The sequence below is a fragment of the Dermatophagoides pteronyssinus genome, unplaced genomic scaffold, assembly GCF_027571235.1.
Source record: "Dermatophagoides pteronyssinus isolate colony J.1.1.1.1 unplaced genomic scaffold, Derpt_VIB-CSIC_2022.12 sq0005, whole genome shotgun sequence".
Taxonomy (NCBI): domain Eukaryota; kingdom Metazoa; phylum Arthropoda; class Arachnida; order Sarcoptiformes; family Pyroglyphidae; genus Dermatophagoides; species Dermatophagoides pteronyssinus.
In genome coordinates, this window is record NW_027461529.1 from 585,479 (window position 1) to 597,646 (window position 12,168).

General features: G+C 28.9%; 2 protein-coding genes across 2 annotated transcripts; both read left to right on the forward strand.

The window, feature by feature from the left end:
- The first annotated feature begins 193 nt into the window (after positions 1-193).
- LOC113789817 (peroxidase-like) lies at positions 194-7,023 on the forward strand. The gene is made up of 7 exons (XM_027339405.2): positions 194-883; positions 4,822-5,384; positions 5,458-5,562; positions 5,624-5,900; positions 5,953-6,513; positions 6,582-6,751; positions 6,822-7,023. Exons 1-7 carry the CDS (start codon positions 381-383, stop codon positions 7,004-7,006), a joined length of 2,364 nt encoding a protein of 787 aa, XP_027195206.1. The 5' UTR covers positions 194-380; the 3' UTR covers positions 7,007-7,023.
- A 431-nt stretch (positions 7,024-7,454) lies between these two features.
- Positions 7,455-12,103, forward strand: LOC113789646 (macoilin-1-like). The gene is made up of 7 exons (XM_027339213.2): positions 7,455-8,507; positions 8,563-8,698; positions 8,780-8,930; positions 9,019-9,278; positions 9,354-11,034; positions 11,107-11,272; positions 11,345-12,103. Exons 2-7 carry the CDS (start codon positions 8,613-8,615, stop codon positions 11,977-11,979), a joined length of 2,979 nt encoding a protein of 992 aa, XP_027195014.1. The 5' UTR covers positions 7,455-8,507; positions 8,563-8,612; the 3' UTR covers positions 11,980-12,103.
- Positions 12,104-12,168: the final 65 nt, after the last annotated feature.

Here is a 12,168-nt window from a genome sequence, read left to right on the forward strand (position 1 = left end):
TTGTTTGGATGCTCGACTTTTTTTTCCTACTTTGTTCTCTATCACTCTCTCTCAATTTATTTTCAAAAAAATTTTGAATTCGAATCCAAAAAAAAACAATTCAAATCTATGACGATGATGATGATAGAATACGTAAACGAATATATATAAAAGACATGTTTAGCTAAAAAAATTGTTTCTTTGAGATTTTTTCTGTTCAAGAATTTCTTTTCGGTTTTTTTGTTTGTTTCTGAAAGTTTATATCAGTTAAAGTGCTTTGTGTTAAGTTGTGTGTTTGTGTATCGCTTGCACAGATGCTTGTGCAAGCTTAATTTGTACGTATCCTTTGATTCAATTTATAATTGATTGAAAACCTGAAAAAAATATTCAAAAATAATAAAATGGCTGTGAACAGTTCATTCATAAGAATGGCAATAATTGCCATAACATTTATAATTGCCATGGTTTATGGTTTTTCTGCTCATACATCACATATTAGCCATATGCCAGCAAATGTTGATCATTTATCAGTCTATACAAGTGCATTTCCAGCCAAAATGGACCTCAGTACACCATTAGTATCGGGTATATCGGTTGGTCGTTATAATTCAAAACGTGAATATTCACCCGAATTGGCACGTATTTATACACGTTATTTATCAAATGATATGACTATTGGTGCATTATGTCCAAATAATCATGCTATACATGATGGTTCAACAGTTACTGAAGATGATATTAATGAAGCTATTTCATTTGCATCACAACAGATACAATTATATGAAAATGCTAATCAACAATATTTAGCCATCGATCCACGTGGTTTGAATTTTAGTGCATATATTTTTGGTGCATTACTTCAAGCACGTTTCAATGAATTTATTACTCAATATTTAACAAGCAAGTAAGTGAATTTATTTTAATTATAATCAATGATATCATTGATTAAAAATCATCGAAAAATTCGCAAAATATTTGATTGATTTGACAAAACTAAAAGAAACATAAAAATCCACAATGAAAAATTGAAAATAATAATAATAAAACAAATATAATAAAAACACATTGCCTAAGTCGATTGCTCAAAAAGAACAAGATAGGAACAAAAATCCCATAAACTTGAAAAAAAACGAAAGTATTTCAATCAATCTTCAACTTATATGTTTTTGAAATATATTTTTTCTCATAATTGTGTGAAATGAAAATATATAATTTTTCATTAGGGTCAAACATTGAAACATTGATTGAAAAGCAGCCATCAAAAAAAAAAAAGAAAAAGAAAAATCCATCAGAAATATATCATCATCAGAAATGATTTATAGTATATGACACATACAGGAAAAAAAAAGATTTATACGTTTGCCATTAAGCTTAGTTTTTTTTTATTTTCCAAAAGGAACTACAATACAACGATACACACACACAAATATCACATCATCACTTATACACAAAAAAAAAGATTTGTGATTAAGATATTAAGATATAATCGTTGTTGATCATCATCATCATTATCAACAACAACAACAACAACAATGACGATAATATGTGATAGGATATATACAAGTGAGAAAAATAATAATAATAATAATAATAATCAAGATTCGTTGTTTTCTATCTATCTATCATAAGCATCCTGATTCAAAACATTTTCGAAAGCAATTTCTTACTTTTTAAGTCTAATTATCAAATAGAGAATAGAATTATTAAGAATGAATAAAAAAAACAACAACATAAAATCATTGATTGTTGTGGACGGCGGTCATTGAATGTTTTCAACAACAACAACAAAAAAAGTAAAAATAAAAATCTGAATCAATCTTGTATTGTATATATGATGTGGTGCACAAAGTTCCACAAAGGATTGTGTGTGTGTGTGTGTTTTACGAAGTTAAAACAAAACAAAAACACAGCAACAACAAATGACAACCGTCTCTTGTCTTTTCTCTTTTGTTTTTATTTCTTGTATGATTATTATTATCCAGCGAAACATTTTTCGATTAACCCGGAAAGAAAAAAATTTTTCAAAAAAAAACTCTACACTTATGATGATGATGATGATGATAATAACAATTACCTACAATTGAAACGATGATGATGATGATGATGAAAAAATAATAATATCGTTATAAAATGTATGTACAATCGGATTTTCGAGGAATTTTAAAATAAAATTCCCCGTTTTAAACTTCATTTTTATTTTGGTTTTGTTTTTTTTATTTTGTTGTTGCTGTCATTTCTGAATGATTTATAATGATAATGATATTATCAAAAAATATATTGAGAAGAAATGAAAATTTCATTTGATTTCATTCTTTTTTTTTTAAGAAAAAAAAGAACACTCAAAATAATACGATCCGGTTGTCAACAATTTGATTATAATATCTATTTGAAAGAAATCAATCAATCAATAATCGATCTCAATTTGATCATAATAACTTGACCAAATTGTTTTTTTTTCTTTCGATATAAAATATTGATCGGATTTTTTGTTCCGTTTCTGCAAATATTCAACAACAACAAAATATATAAATATAAATAATGTAAACGGATGTTTGCGTGGCGATTATCATTATTCATTTCATTTTGGTGGCAGCATAACTAACAACAAAAAAAAATAACCAAAATGTTCCGTGACGAAATATTATACTCAAAATGGCAACATCTACCTAACTTACTAATCAATAAATTTTTTTTTATCCACCAATTGTATCGATCGAAAAGCAAAAATATAAAGTAAACAAAAAAAAAAGAGAGAGAGAAAGAATGAGATTCACATTTGAATAAAAGAAACAAAAATAGGCGAAACTGATCTACAACATCGTTGTAATGTTGCAATTTTCTTTTTCGTAAGTTTTTTTTACGAGTTGTCGTCGATTCAATGATGAATGTATGTTCTTGATCTCATTTTTTTTCTATCATTCTGTCCATTTGATCAATCAACCATTGATTGATTGATTGATTGATTTAACTTGATCTGATCTGATTGATTGATTGATTAATGACAATGGATTAGGCCACAATTTTATCTTGAAAATGTTTTTTTCCGACCTTTTTTTATTCTTCTTTTTCTTCTTTCGTTTGAAGGCTGTTTAATCATTTGAACAACAACAACAACAACAACAACAACAAAACTAATTACTTTCATTATCATTCGGAAAAAATTTATTTATTTTATTTTTTTGTTTTTGTTTTTGAGATGCGAATCATTCAGTAAAATTGAAAAATAAAGATGAAAATTAATTTCACGATTCATGCATGTCTCATATGATGATGATTATTATGGAACTCTGGAATGATTATGAAAACAATTATTATTATTATTTTTCATCGTTACAATATTATTTAGAGTAACCTGCTGAGTGTGTGTGTGTGATGTGTTTGAAATTAAAAACTCAAAAAAAAATTCAATTTCATAAAAATCTTATAAATTTTTTGTTTTTTTTCACATTATATAAACATCATCATTTTGATGAAAATCAAGCAAATAAGGAACAATGAATTGAATATGTGTGTGTGTGTAGGTGTGTGGGATTACTGTTAATGTGTCAGTTATTCTGAATAAATCTTTTTTGTCTGTTGTCAATTTTTGTTTTTGTTGTTTAACTCTATTTCATTTTTTGTTTTTGTTTCAAGGAAAATTGAAATTATTTTTAGTCGATTAGATTGACCACATTAAAAAACTAGATTTCTTTTTGGAATTTTGAGTCTATCAATCGATTTACGATAAAGAAGAACGCCAACAAAAAAAAAAAACTAAATCGAAAATTCATTTACATTTTTTCAAAGTAAAACTCAATTTGAATCATTCAATTCGTTGCAGTTTGTTCCAGTTAGATCAATAATAATTAGGCTTGAACATTTTTATTCAATATATAAGTTAGGCAAAAAAAAATAAATGCTAATTTATAAATTTGAAAAATTCAATGTCAAATATTTACATCCTGTACGACAACAATTTTCTAGGGCGTTTTCTTCATCGTTTTCTTTCTTTCTTTTCCCCCACACCACCTCTCCCCCTCTGGATTCAATCAACTTGATGCAACAATCATCAATGTATGAATATTTCATCATTTGTTTTTTGAACAGAAAAAGAATTCATTCATTACACATTCATTATCATATTTCAATGAATCAATCCATTTTGGAAAAAAAATTGTATCATTTCTTTTCAATCGTTTAGTGTTTTTTTTTTCTTCTTTTACTTTTTTGTCATAAGTTTGGTCATTATTTGAATAATTTTTAGATTCAAAATTAGAACAGAAACAGATTGAAATAGATTCGTATGTGGTTATTGTTTTCTTTATTTGTTTAGTTAAGTTTTTGTTGTTGTTGTTGTTAACTGAATATATCAAAAATTTGATTTTACAATCATTCGAATTTGAATGATAATAATAATAATAAGTGAATTGAATAAAAGAAATCTAAATTGGTTAATCGTGTTGTGTTTGTTCGTTCGTTTTGTTTTGTTCGTTTTGTTTGTTTGTTTTGTTCATTGATGTTCATTCATAAACATCAATGACCATTAATAATAATAATTTCACATTTTTTCTATTTCCATGGTCAATATCTTTTTGAGCTTCTTGTTGCTGTTGTTGTTGTCCAATTGTTCCATTCGAACAATTACTATCTGAAAAAAAATGGCTACTGGGCATTTTATTTTTAACTTTTTTTTTATTTGTTCCAAATCGATTTTGTTGTTGATTCGTTGGACATTCAAACAGTGAAAACACATAGAAAATAGAAATGTGAATTCAGAATTCAATGTCGATCAATTTAATGTTCATTTATTTTCTTTTGATTACAAAATTATCAATTTTTTATCATTTTTTTCCTTTCCATTAGAAAATGTATTAATAAATATAATACGGCAGCAATTTTGCCAACAATAAGAATACCAAAAAATACGAATCTAAATCAAGAATATTGTAATATTGATAAATCTGAATCCAATGATATTCATTGTGATCCAAATTATAAATATCGTTTAATGAATGGACGTTGTAATAATTTGGCTTTTCCTAATTGGGGTTCCTCATTTCATTGTCATCGTCGATTATTACCACCAGATTATTCAGATGGTATTAATCAACCACGTGTTTCAATTACTGGTGCACCATTGCCAAGTCCACGTTTGATTACACAATTTTTAATTCCGGATATTCTTGTACCGGATCCTAATCTATCCGGTATGAATATGGCATGGGGACAATTTATGGTACATGATAATTTCCGTACAATACAAAATCTTGGTTTGGCAATCAATTGTTGTCTAATACCAAATGCAACTGTTCATCCGGAATGTGTTCCAATAACAAATTTTCCACAAGATGAAGCAACAGCTTCATTTAATAATCAACAATGTATTAACACTGTACGATCTATTGCCTGTAATACATGTAGTCTCGGTATGTAATATGATTCATTTGAAAAACAATTTATTCTTACATTAAATCAATATTTTTATTACATTTACAATAGGTCCACGTGATCAATTAAACGTTGCAACACAAGTATTGGATCTTTCCAATCTTTATGGTGGTAATCTTATAGATGATTCATTAACATTAAGAAAATTTCAAATGGGTATGTTCGATTGTCTAAATCAATTTCAGCTTTCATTTTCTCTCATATCTAATTAATTAAGGTCTTATGCGTGGTTCACTTGATTTAATGGGTAATGATACATTGCCTGTACGAAGATTGCCTAAAGAACAAGATACATTAGATCTTACACCATGTAATGAACCATTAAGTAATCCACAATTAACCTGTTACCATACTGGTGATGGTATTCGTGGTAATCAAAATCCGGGTATCAATTCTATTCACATTATGTTACGTCGTCGTCATAATATGCATGCTAAAGCATTGGCCATTATTAATCCACATTGGGATGATGAAATTCTTTTCCAGGAAGCCAGGTACAAATCTTTTATTTATTATTCGAATAATATTTAATATTTTTTTATTCAGACGACTTTTGATTGGTGAAGTACAAAAAATTCATTTTGGCGAATATATGCCTTCAATTTTGGGTGAAAAATTGATGAAATATTTTGATTTGGAAATCTTACCTGATGGTTATAGTAAATATGATCCAACAATTGATCCATCAACTATACAATCAGTGGCTGTAGCAAGTCTTCGTATGGGACATTCACAAGTATTTTCATTATTCAATGTGATCAACAAACAAACACCATCTTATTCATTCTTGTTGAGAAATAAATTCTTTGAAATGTCCGACATATGGGCCGGTAATACAAACGGTATCCTAAGAGGTCTTGTTGAAGAACCGGATAATTCAGTTGATCAATTCGTTGTTAGTGATGTTAAAAATTTCCTTTTCTTCAATCCGCGTAATCCACAAATCATTGATTTGCCTGCTATCAATACGAATCGTGGTCGTGAACACGGTGTTCCTGCTTATGTTTATTTCCTTGAATATTGTACAGGATATCAGATTAAAAGCTGGCAAGATTTGATTCGATTCATACCGGATCGTCGTATTAAAGAATTACAAGCTATTTATGCGTAAGTTTTTAGCGTGTTGAACTTCTTTGAAAAAAATTAACTATTTTTTCAATATTGAAAAAAATCAGTGATTTCCGTGACATTGATCTTTTTATCGGTGGTTTATCGGAGACCAAAGCATTTGGCTCGATTTTAGGACCAACATTTGGTTGTTTGAATGGCATTCAATTTCATCATTGGAAATTTGGTGATCGATTCTATTTTGAACATGGTGGAGAAGCTGGCAGTTTCAGTATTGGTATGATATTTATCATTACATTTATGAAACAGATAATATAACTGTTTTTTGTTTTGTTGTAATTTAACAGATCAATTAAATAATATCCGACAGACAGCATCATTGGCAAATTTAATGTGTAAAACAACCGATGCTGAAACAGTACAAATGAATCCACAATTTCGACCATCCGAAACGAATCCAAAAATAATTTGTGCAACAATGCCAGAAATTAATTATGAATTGTGGAGAGAATATGGTCCATGGAAAAAATAATTTCAACAAAAAAGAAATTACTACCAAGTACTATTACTATTCATCATCATTATCATTATTACTACACACACACTTTTACATTAAGTATCCTTCCTTTGTAAGCCATAAAACAACAAAAACACTACTCGAATCTGGAACAACATTATTTTTAAGATATTTTTTTCTAAATAATCCTTTTCTTTTTTTCATTCATTCTTAAATTTTTTATCGTTATCAATAATGGAATCGTTGTTTTTTCTTTAGTTTTGAATATTCTCATATATTTTATTTCATATTTTGTTCGTTTGTTTGTTGCTGTTTTTTTTTAATTTGTTCAATTTGTCATATAAAAATTAAAAAAAAAATTCTTAATCAAAAAAAAGAAAAAAATCAACAGTATGGCCATCTATGATTCAAAAATCAAAAAAAAAACTATTAGAAATGAAGAAAAAGAAGAAATTTTCAAATAAAGTAGCAGTATTTATCAATGAGCAAAAAAAAACAAGTAGCAGCATTGTAGCGAAATGAACAGAACAAAATTATTATTTTTGGATACAAAGAAGCAGAAAAAAACTATAGAAGACGAATGAATGAATGAATGAAGAAGAAGTAGCTAATCAACTAACCAACCAACAACAAAAAAAAAATCAATCAAATAACCCGAAAAACGACCAGTCCAGAAACAGAAAAAAAAACTAAATTTATTTTCGCCACGACTTTTTTTCACCCAACCAACAACAACAACAAAAACAAAAACACTATTTGAGTCGTCTCGAAAACTGGAAATTAACTCAATCTCGTGTTGTATTGTATACATTGTGTGATGTTTTTTTTTCTTCGCTACATATTTGTGTGTTATGGGAGCCAATATAGAATGATGGCTCGATAGAATTGAAAATTTCTCAATGATATTATAATGGTGTGTGTGTATTATGTAGACATGTTTCAATGTTGTTTGGTGGGCAAGCATCAAAAAGAAAAAATTACCCAAACACACATATATCACATCACGTAATAATTAATGTGTGTGTGTGTGTGATATGATAACAAACCGCAAAAAAATAAAGAATATCATTTTGTTTTTGTTTTGTTTTTTTTTCGTAGAATAATTTTCTTGTTTGTTTGTTTTTGTCTAAACGCACAGCACCTCTTTAAACGAATGCATTTTTTTTCGTAAGAATTTTTTTGATCTTGTTGCTTTTATATTTGCTGATGAATTATGTGAATTCTTGTGAATTTTCTTGATTTCAAAAATCATCATCATCATCATTGAACAAATTTGAATAATAAGAAAAAATTACATTATTAAATTATTTTGCAATTTAATTGTATTAAAATTCATTTGATTTGTGCAAATTCATTTATTTTGTTTTGTTTTGCATTGTAATTTAATTTACGCGCTTTTTTTTATTTCTGACTTTTTTTGAAAAAAAATTATTATTTTGTAATCGAATAAATATTTTCTACAAAAAAAATCAAATTTGGAAACGAACAAAAAAAAATATTCATATAACCAGAAAGCGTAAGTAAATTTTTTTTCTTGGAATTGTTTCTGAATAATTTAGCCATTGTTCTAGTGGATTCTGAAATTTAGCCAGCTTAACAAGTTCGTAAAAAATATCCTGTAATGAAGAGAAGAAATGTTGAATCAGGAAATACGGCGGGCAAATTGAGACGGGCTGCTAAACGCAGCAAATTAAATGATGGTTACAGGTAAAGAAAAAGAAAGAATTAAAATAAAATTATTATACCGAATGTTATTTTTCATTTTTTTTTCAATTGCCATATACTCAGCCCATTGAACGTAATCATCAATTTTAAATTTTTATTCATCTGGTTATTGGTGATCATATTGGATTTTATATCCGAATTTCGTTTCGAATTATTATATCCATTATGGGCATTTTTTTCAAATTCAAGTGAGACATTTAGATATAAGGGCATGGTAAGTTTTGATGAAAAATAATTATATAATTGATTGATAATTTAATTAATTAAATCCATTCACCTATCGACAAAAAAAATGAAAATAGTCATATCTATTTTCCTATGTATTCATAACGATTACGATCGATATGTGTTGCTATTATATAATGCCGATACAATGGCTATTTTTTGCTTCAAGCACATATGTTTGGCTACAATTTACATGCTGGTATTCGGAACGTGGCCTAACATTGTTTACCATAATGATTTGGTTTATATTAATTATGATTGAAACATTCGTACGATTAAAAGAGATGAAAAATGTGCCATTTCAATATGAGATTTGTCGTCCATTTGCCGCACATGGGTAAATCAATATTTAACAATTGTTTGTCTATTTATTAATCAATTTTGAACAAATCTTGTTTCTTTTTTCGTATAGTGTCGGCTATCCAATATTGACATTCGGTATCGAATGTAAATCCTACGTACATTATCGTCTACGTTTACATAGGAAACGTATCGTTGCCAAAGAGAATGATTTTTATTATTCACTATTAAAACAGGCAATCGAACCTCCACCATCAATATCATCACAAACAACATCCAATACTAATGATGCAACTCATCAAACGACCACCGATTCATCAATGCCCATCATTGCCTCAACATCTTTGAATCATAATGATCATAATGAACAGCAATCAAATTTGAACAGAGCGTCGATACAGAACGGTATTCATGATGGTGTTTCAACATCATCATTGTCATTACGAATGATGTTAATGGCGAATAATACGATCTCATTTGTTCATACAAACAACGAAAGCAACAGTAATAATAAACCATCATTAATGTCTAATCGTCGTAACAATATTAATAGTAATGAACCATATGGGCGATTTCATCGTAGATGGCTTCAACGATTAAAATCCTGGGCCAACATTATCAATGGGCTGATCGTGAATATTGGAAAACAATTTTTCCATACGATTAGCCGGATATTGCATTTCTATCGAATGGCCATCATTTACATTTTATGTTCATTATCTCCACAAGTATTATATAAACGATTTTCGATGATCTTCAAACATCAATCATCAATGGTCATTCATAATAATAAGATCAAAATGATGAAATCATCAGATTGTCCCATTGCCAATGGTAATCATGATCATCTGCATCATTTATCAATAAATGGATCGAATGATGTTCGTAAACGATCGATGACTGCAAGTGATTTGGATAAATCAATCAAGAATCATCATATGCATCATTATCGTTCAAAATCTACCGAATCAAATAGTGATGAAGATTTTTCAAATGAATTTTTAAATAAACCGGAAAAGAGTAGTGATCAATCAGAAAATATGGATAAAGTGTCAATTTCTTCAGTGAAACGTATGAATAGCCAGTGCATAAATGTTGATTCAACCAGTGATTTAAATCTGATAAAATCGACGTCCAAAGATTTAAATAAAATTCAAATGGCGAATGGAAAAAAAAGTAAATCTAATAGTCATCATCAACGAAACAATGGATCTATAATTGGCGACAATACCACAGCAATGTCGACAATAGATTCTAATCTAAGTCATACACTGGAATTGATCAAAACAAAAGATGATCATATTTGGAAAATGGAACAGGATAATCTTCGATTGAAATCTGATCTACAAACAATACGTCAATGTGAATCCGATTTGAGAAAACAGATGGAAACATTTCGTAATGAAGAGAAAATCTTTCGAAATTCTATTGCAAATTATCAGCAAGATATTGAACATTTACAAAAAAAAATACAAAACTATTTGCAAGCTAAACAACAGGATAGACAAACTATACAAAAATTAGAAAAACAATTGGATGATGAGAAAAAAAGATCAAAACAATCAATTGAAATGCAGACAGTTTCGGAAAAGAAAGCTAAACAAGTCGAAGAAAATGCAGCACGACAAATAGCGATGGCTACCGCAGCAGCAGCAGCCGCCGCTAATACACGTTCGTCGACAATGGGTTGTTCGGACAATTGTCGTGTAAAGCAACGAGATTTCGAAATCGAATTGGCCAATCTTCGAAAAGAATTATCCGCTAAAGATGAACAATTACGAAGAAAAGAATTGGTACGCTTCATTTTTTATTTTATTCGAAAGAAATTGTTATTTGATTGTTATTTTTTTTATTATAACAAACAGTTAATCGAAGAATACAAGAATAATGGCGATAGATTAGTATCGGCATTGACCATCATACATGATCAAAATGCCCAGCTAGAAACATCATTGAAATTGGAAAAAGTCATACGTGCCGAAATATTTGCGACACTTGAAGAGGCTAAACGTCAGATGCATAAACAACGATGTAAGTATTTCTATATTCATTCATTCATTCAATTTTAACTAATTACTTGAATTTTTCATTATACACTCTCAGTAATGTGTTTAGATTACGAAAAAGAAAATCATGATTTGAAAACTAAATTGTTTCTCAACTCATCATCATTATCATCATTGACTAGTAATGTTAATGGATCTGGTATCAGTCTAAATCCATTGAACGGTTTTCATTCATCATCCTCTTCATCATCATCACCATCGACAACAGCAACTACAACAAGCGATTTGGAGCTTGTAAATCGATGTTTTTCTCGTTGTTCACCTAATTCAACATCAGCGACAACTGCAACCGGTTCCACAGCTACACCGCCATTGAATCATTCACAAATATCATTACCATTTTGTGGTAATATATCGCCATCCAATTCGAATAACAATAATAAAAATGGTGGTAATAGTAATTATAACCGAATGAATCGGATAACATCACCACCATTACCAACGCACAATTTGCATGATGCATTTGCTGTATCGGCACCAACGTTAGAAAATGGTTGGCCAACACATCATCATTCTCATTCATCACCATCTCCACATCTCCCGTCAAATAGCACAACAACGGTTTCAACTACTGGCCATATGATAACCATATCTAATTCAAATACCAATATCAATAATGCAGATAATTTGGGCAGCACAGCTAATTTGTCGTTTAATAGTTTTGATTTTTGACTGAAATAAAATGACTGATCAATTGATTGATTGATTGATTGATTGTTAACTAATCCCTAAACAATAAAAACTTACATTTTTATCCGGTCGAATAAAAATTCGAAATTGATTTTTGTCCATAAAATTTTTTATTTCATTTTTGTTCGTAAAAATTAATACCAAACGAATGGAATGTCCTTTCTGAACAGA

Excerpts from the sequence above, each read along its gene's own strand:
- LOC113789646 (XM_027339213.2), top strand. The coding sequence starts at position 8,613 with ATGAAGAGAAGAAATGTTGAATCAGGAAATACGGCGGGCAAATTGAGA. Across the intron at positions 8,699-8,779 it reads AAATTAAATGATGGTTACAG|CCCATTGAACGTAATCATCA; the intron begins GTAAAGAAAAAG and ends CCATATACTCAG. Across the intron at positions 8,931-9,018 it reads CATTTAGATATAAGGGCATG|TCATATCTATTTTCCTATGT; the intron begins GTAAGTTTTGAT and ends AAATGAAAATAG.
- LOC113789817 (XM_027339405.2), top strand. The coding sequence starts at position 381 with ATGGCTGTGAACAGTTCATTCATAAGAATGGCAATAATTGCCATAACA. Across the intron at positions 5,901-5,952 it reads ATTCTTTTCCAGGAAGCCAG|ACGACTTTTGATTGGTGAAG; the intron begins GTACAAATCTTT and ends TTTTTTATTCAG. Across the intron at positions 6,752-6,821 it reads AGCTGGCAGTTTCAGTATTG|ATCAATTAAATAATATCCGA; the intron begins GTATGATATTTA and ends GTAATTTAACAG.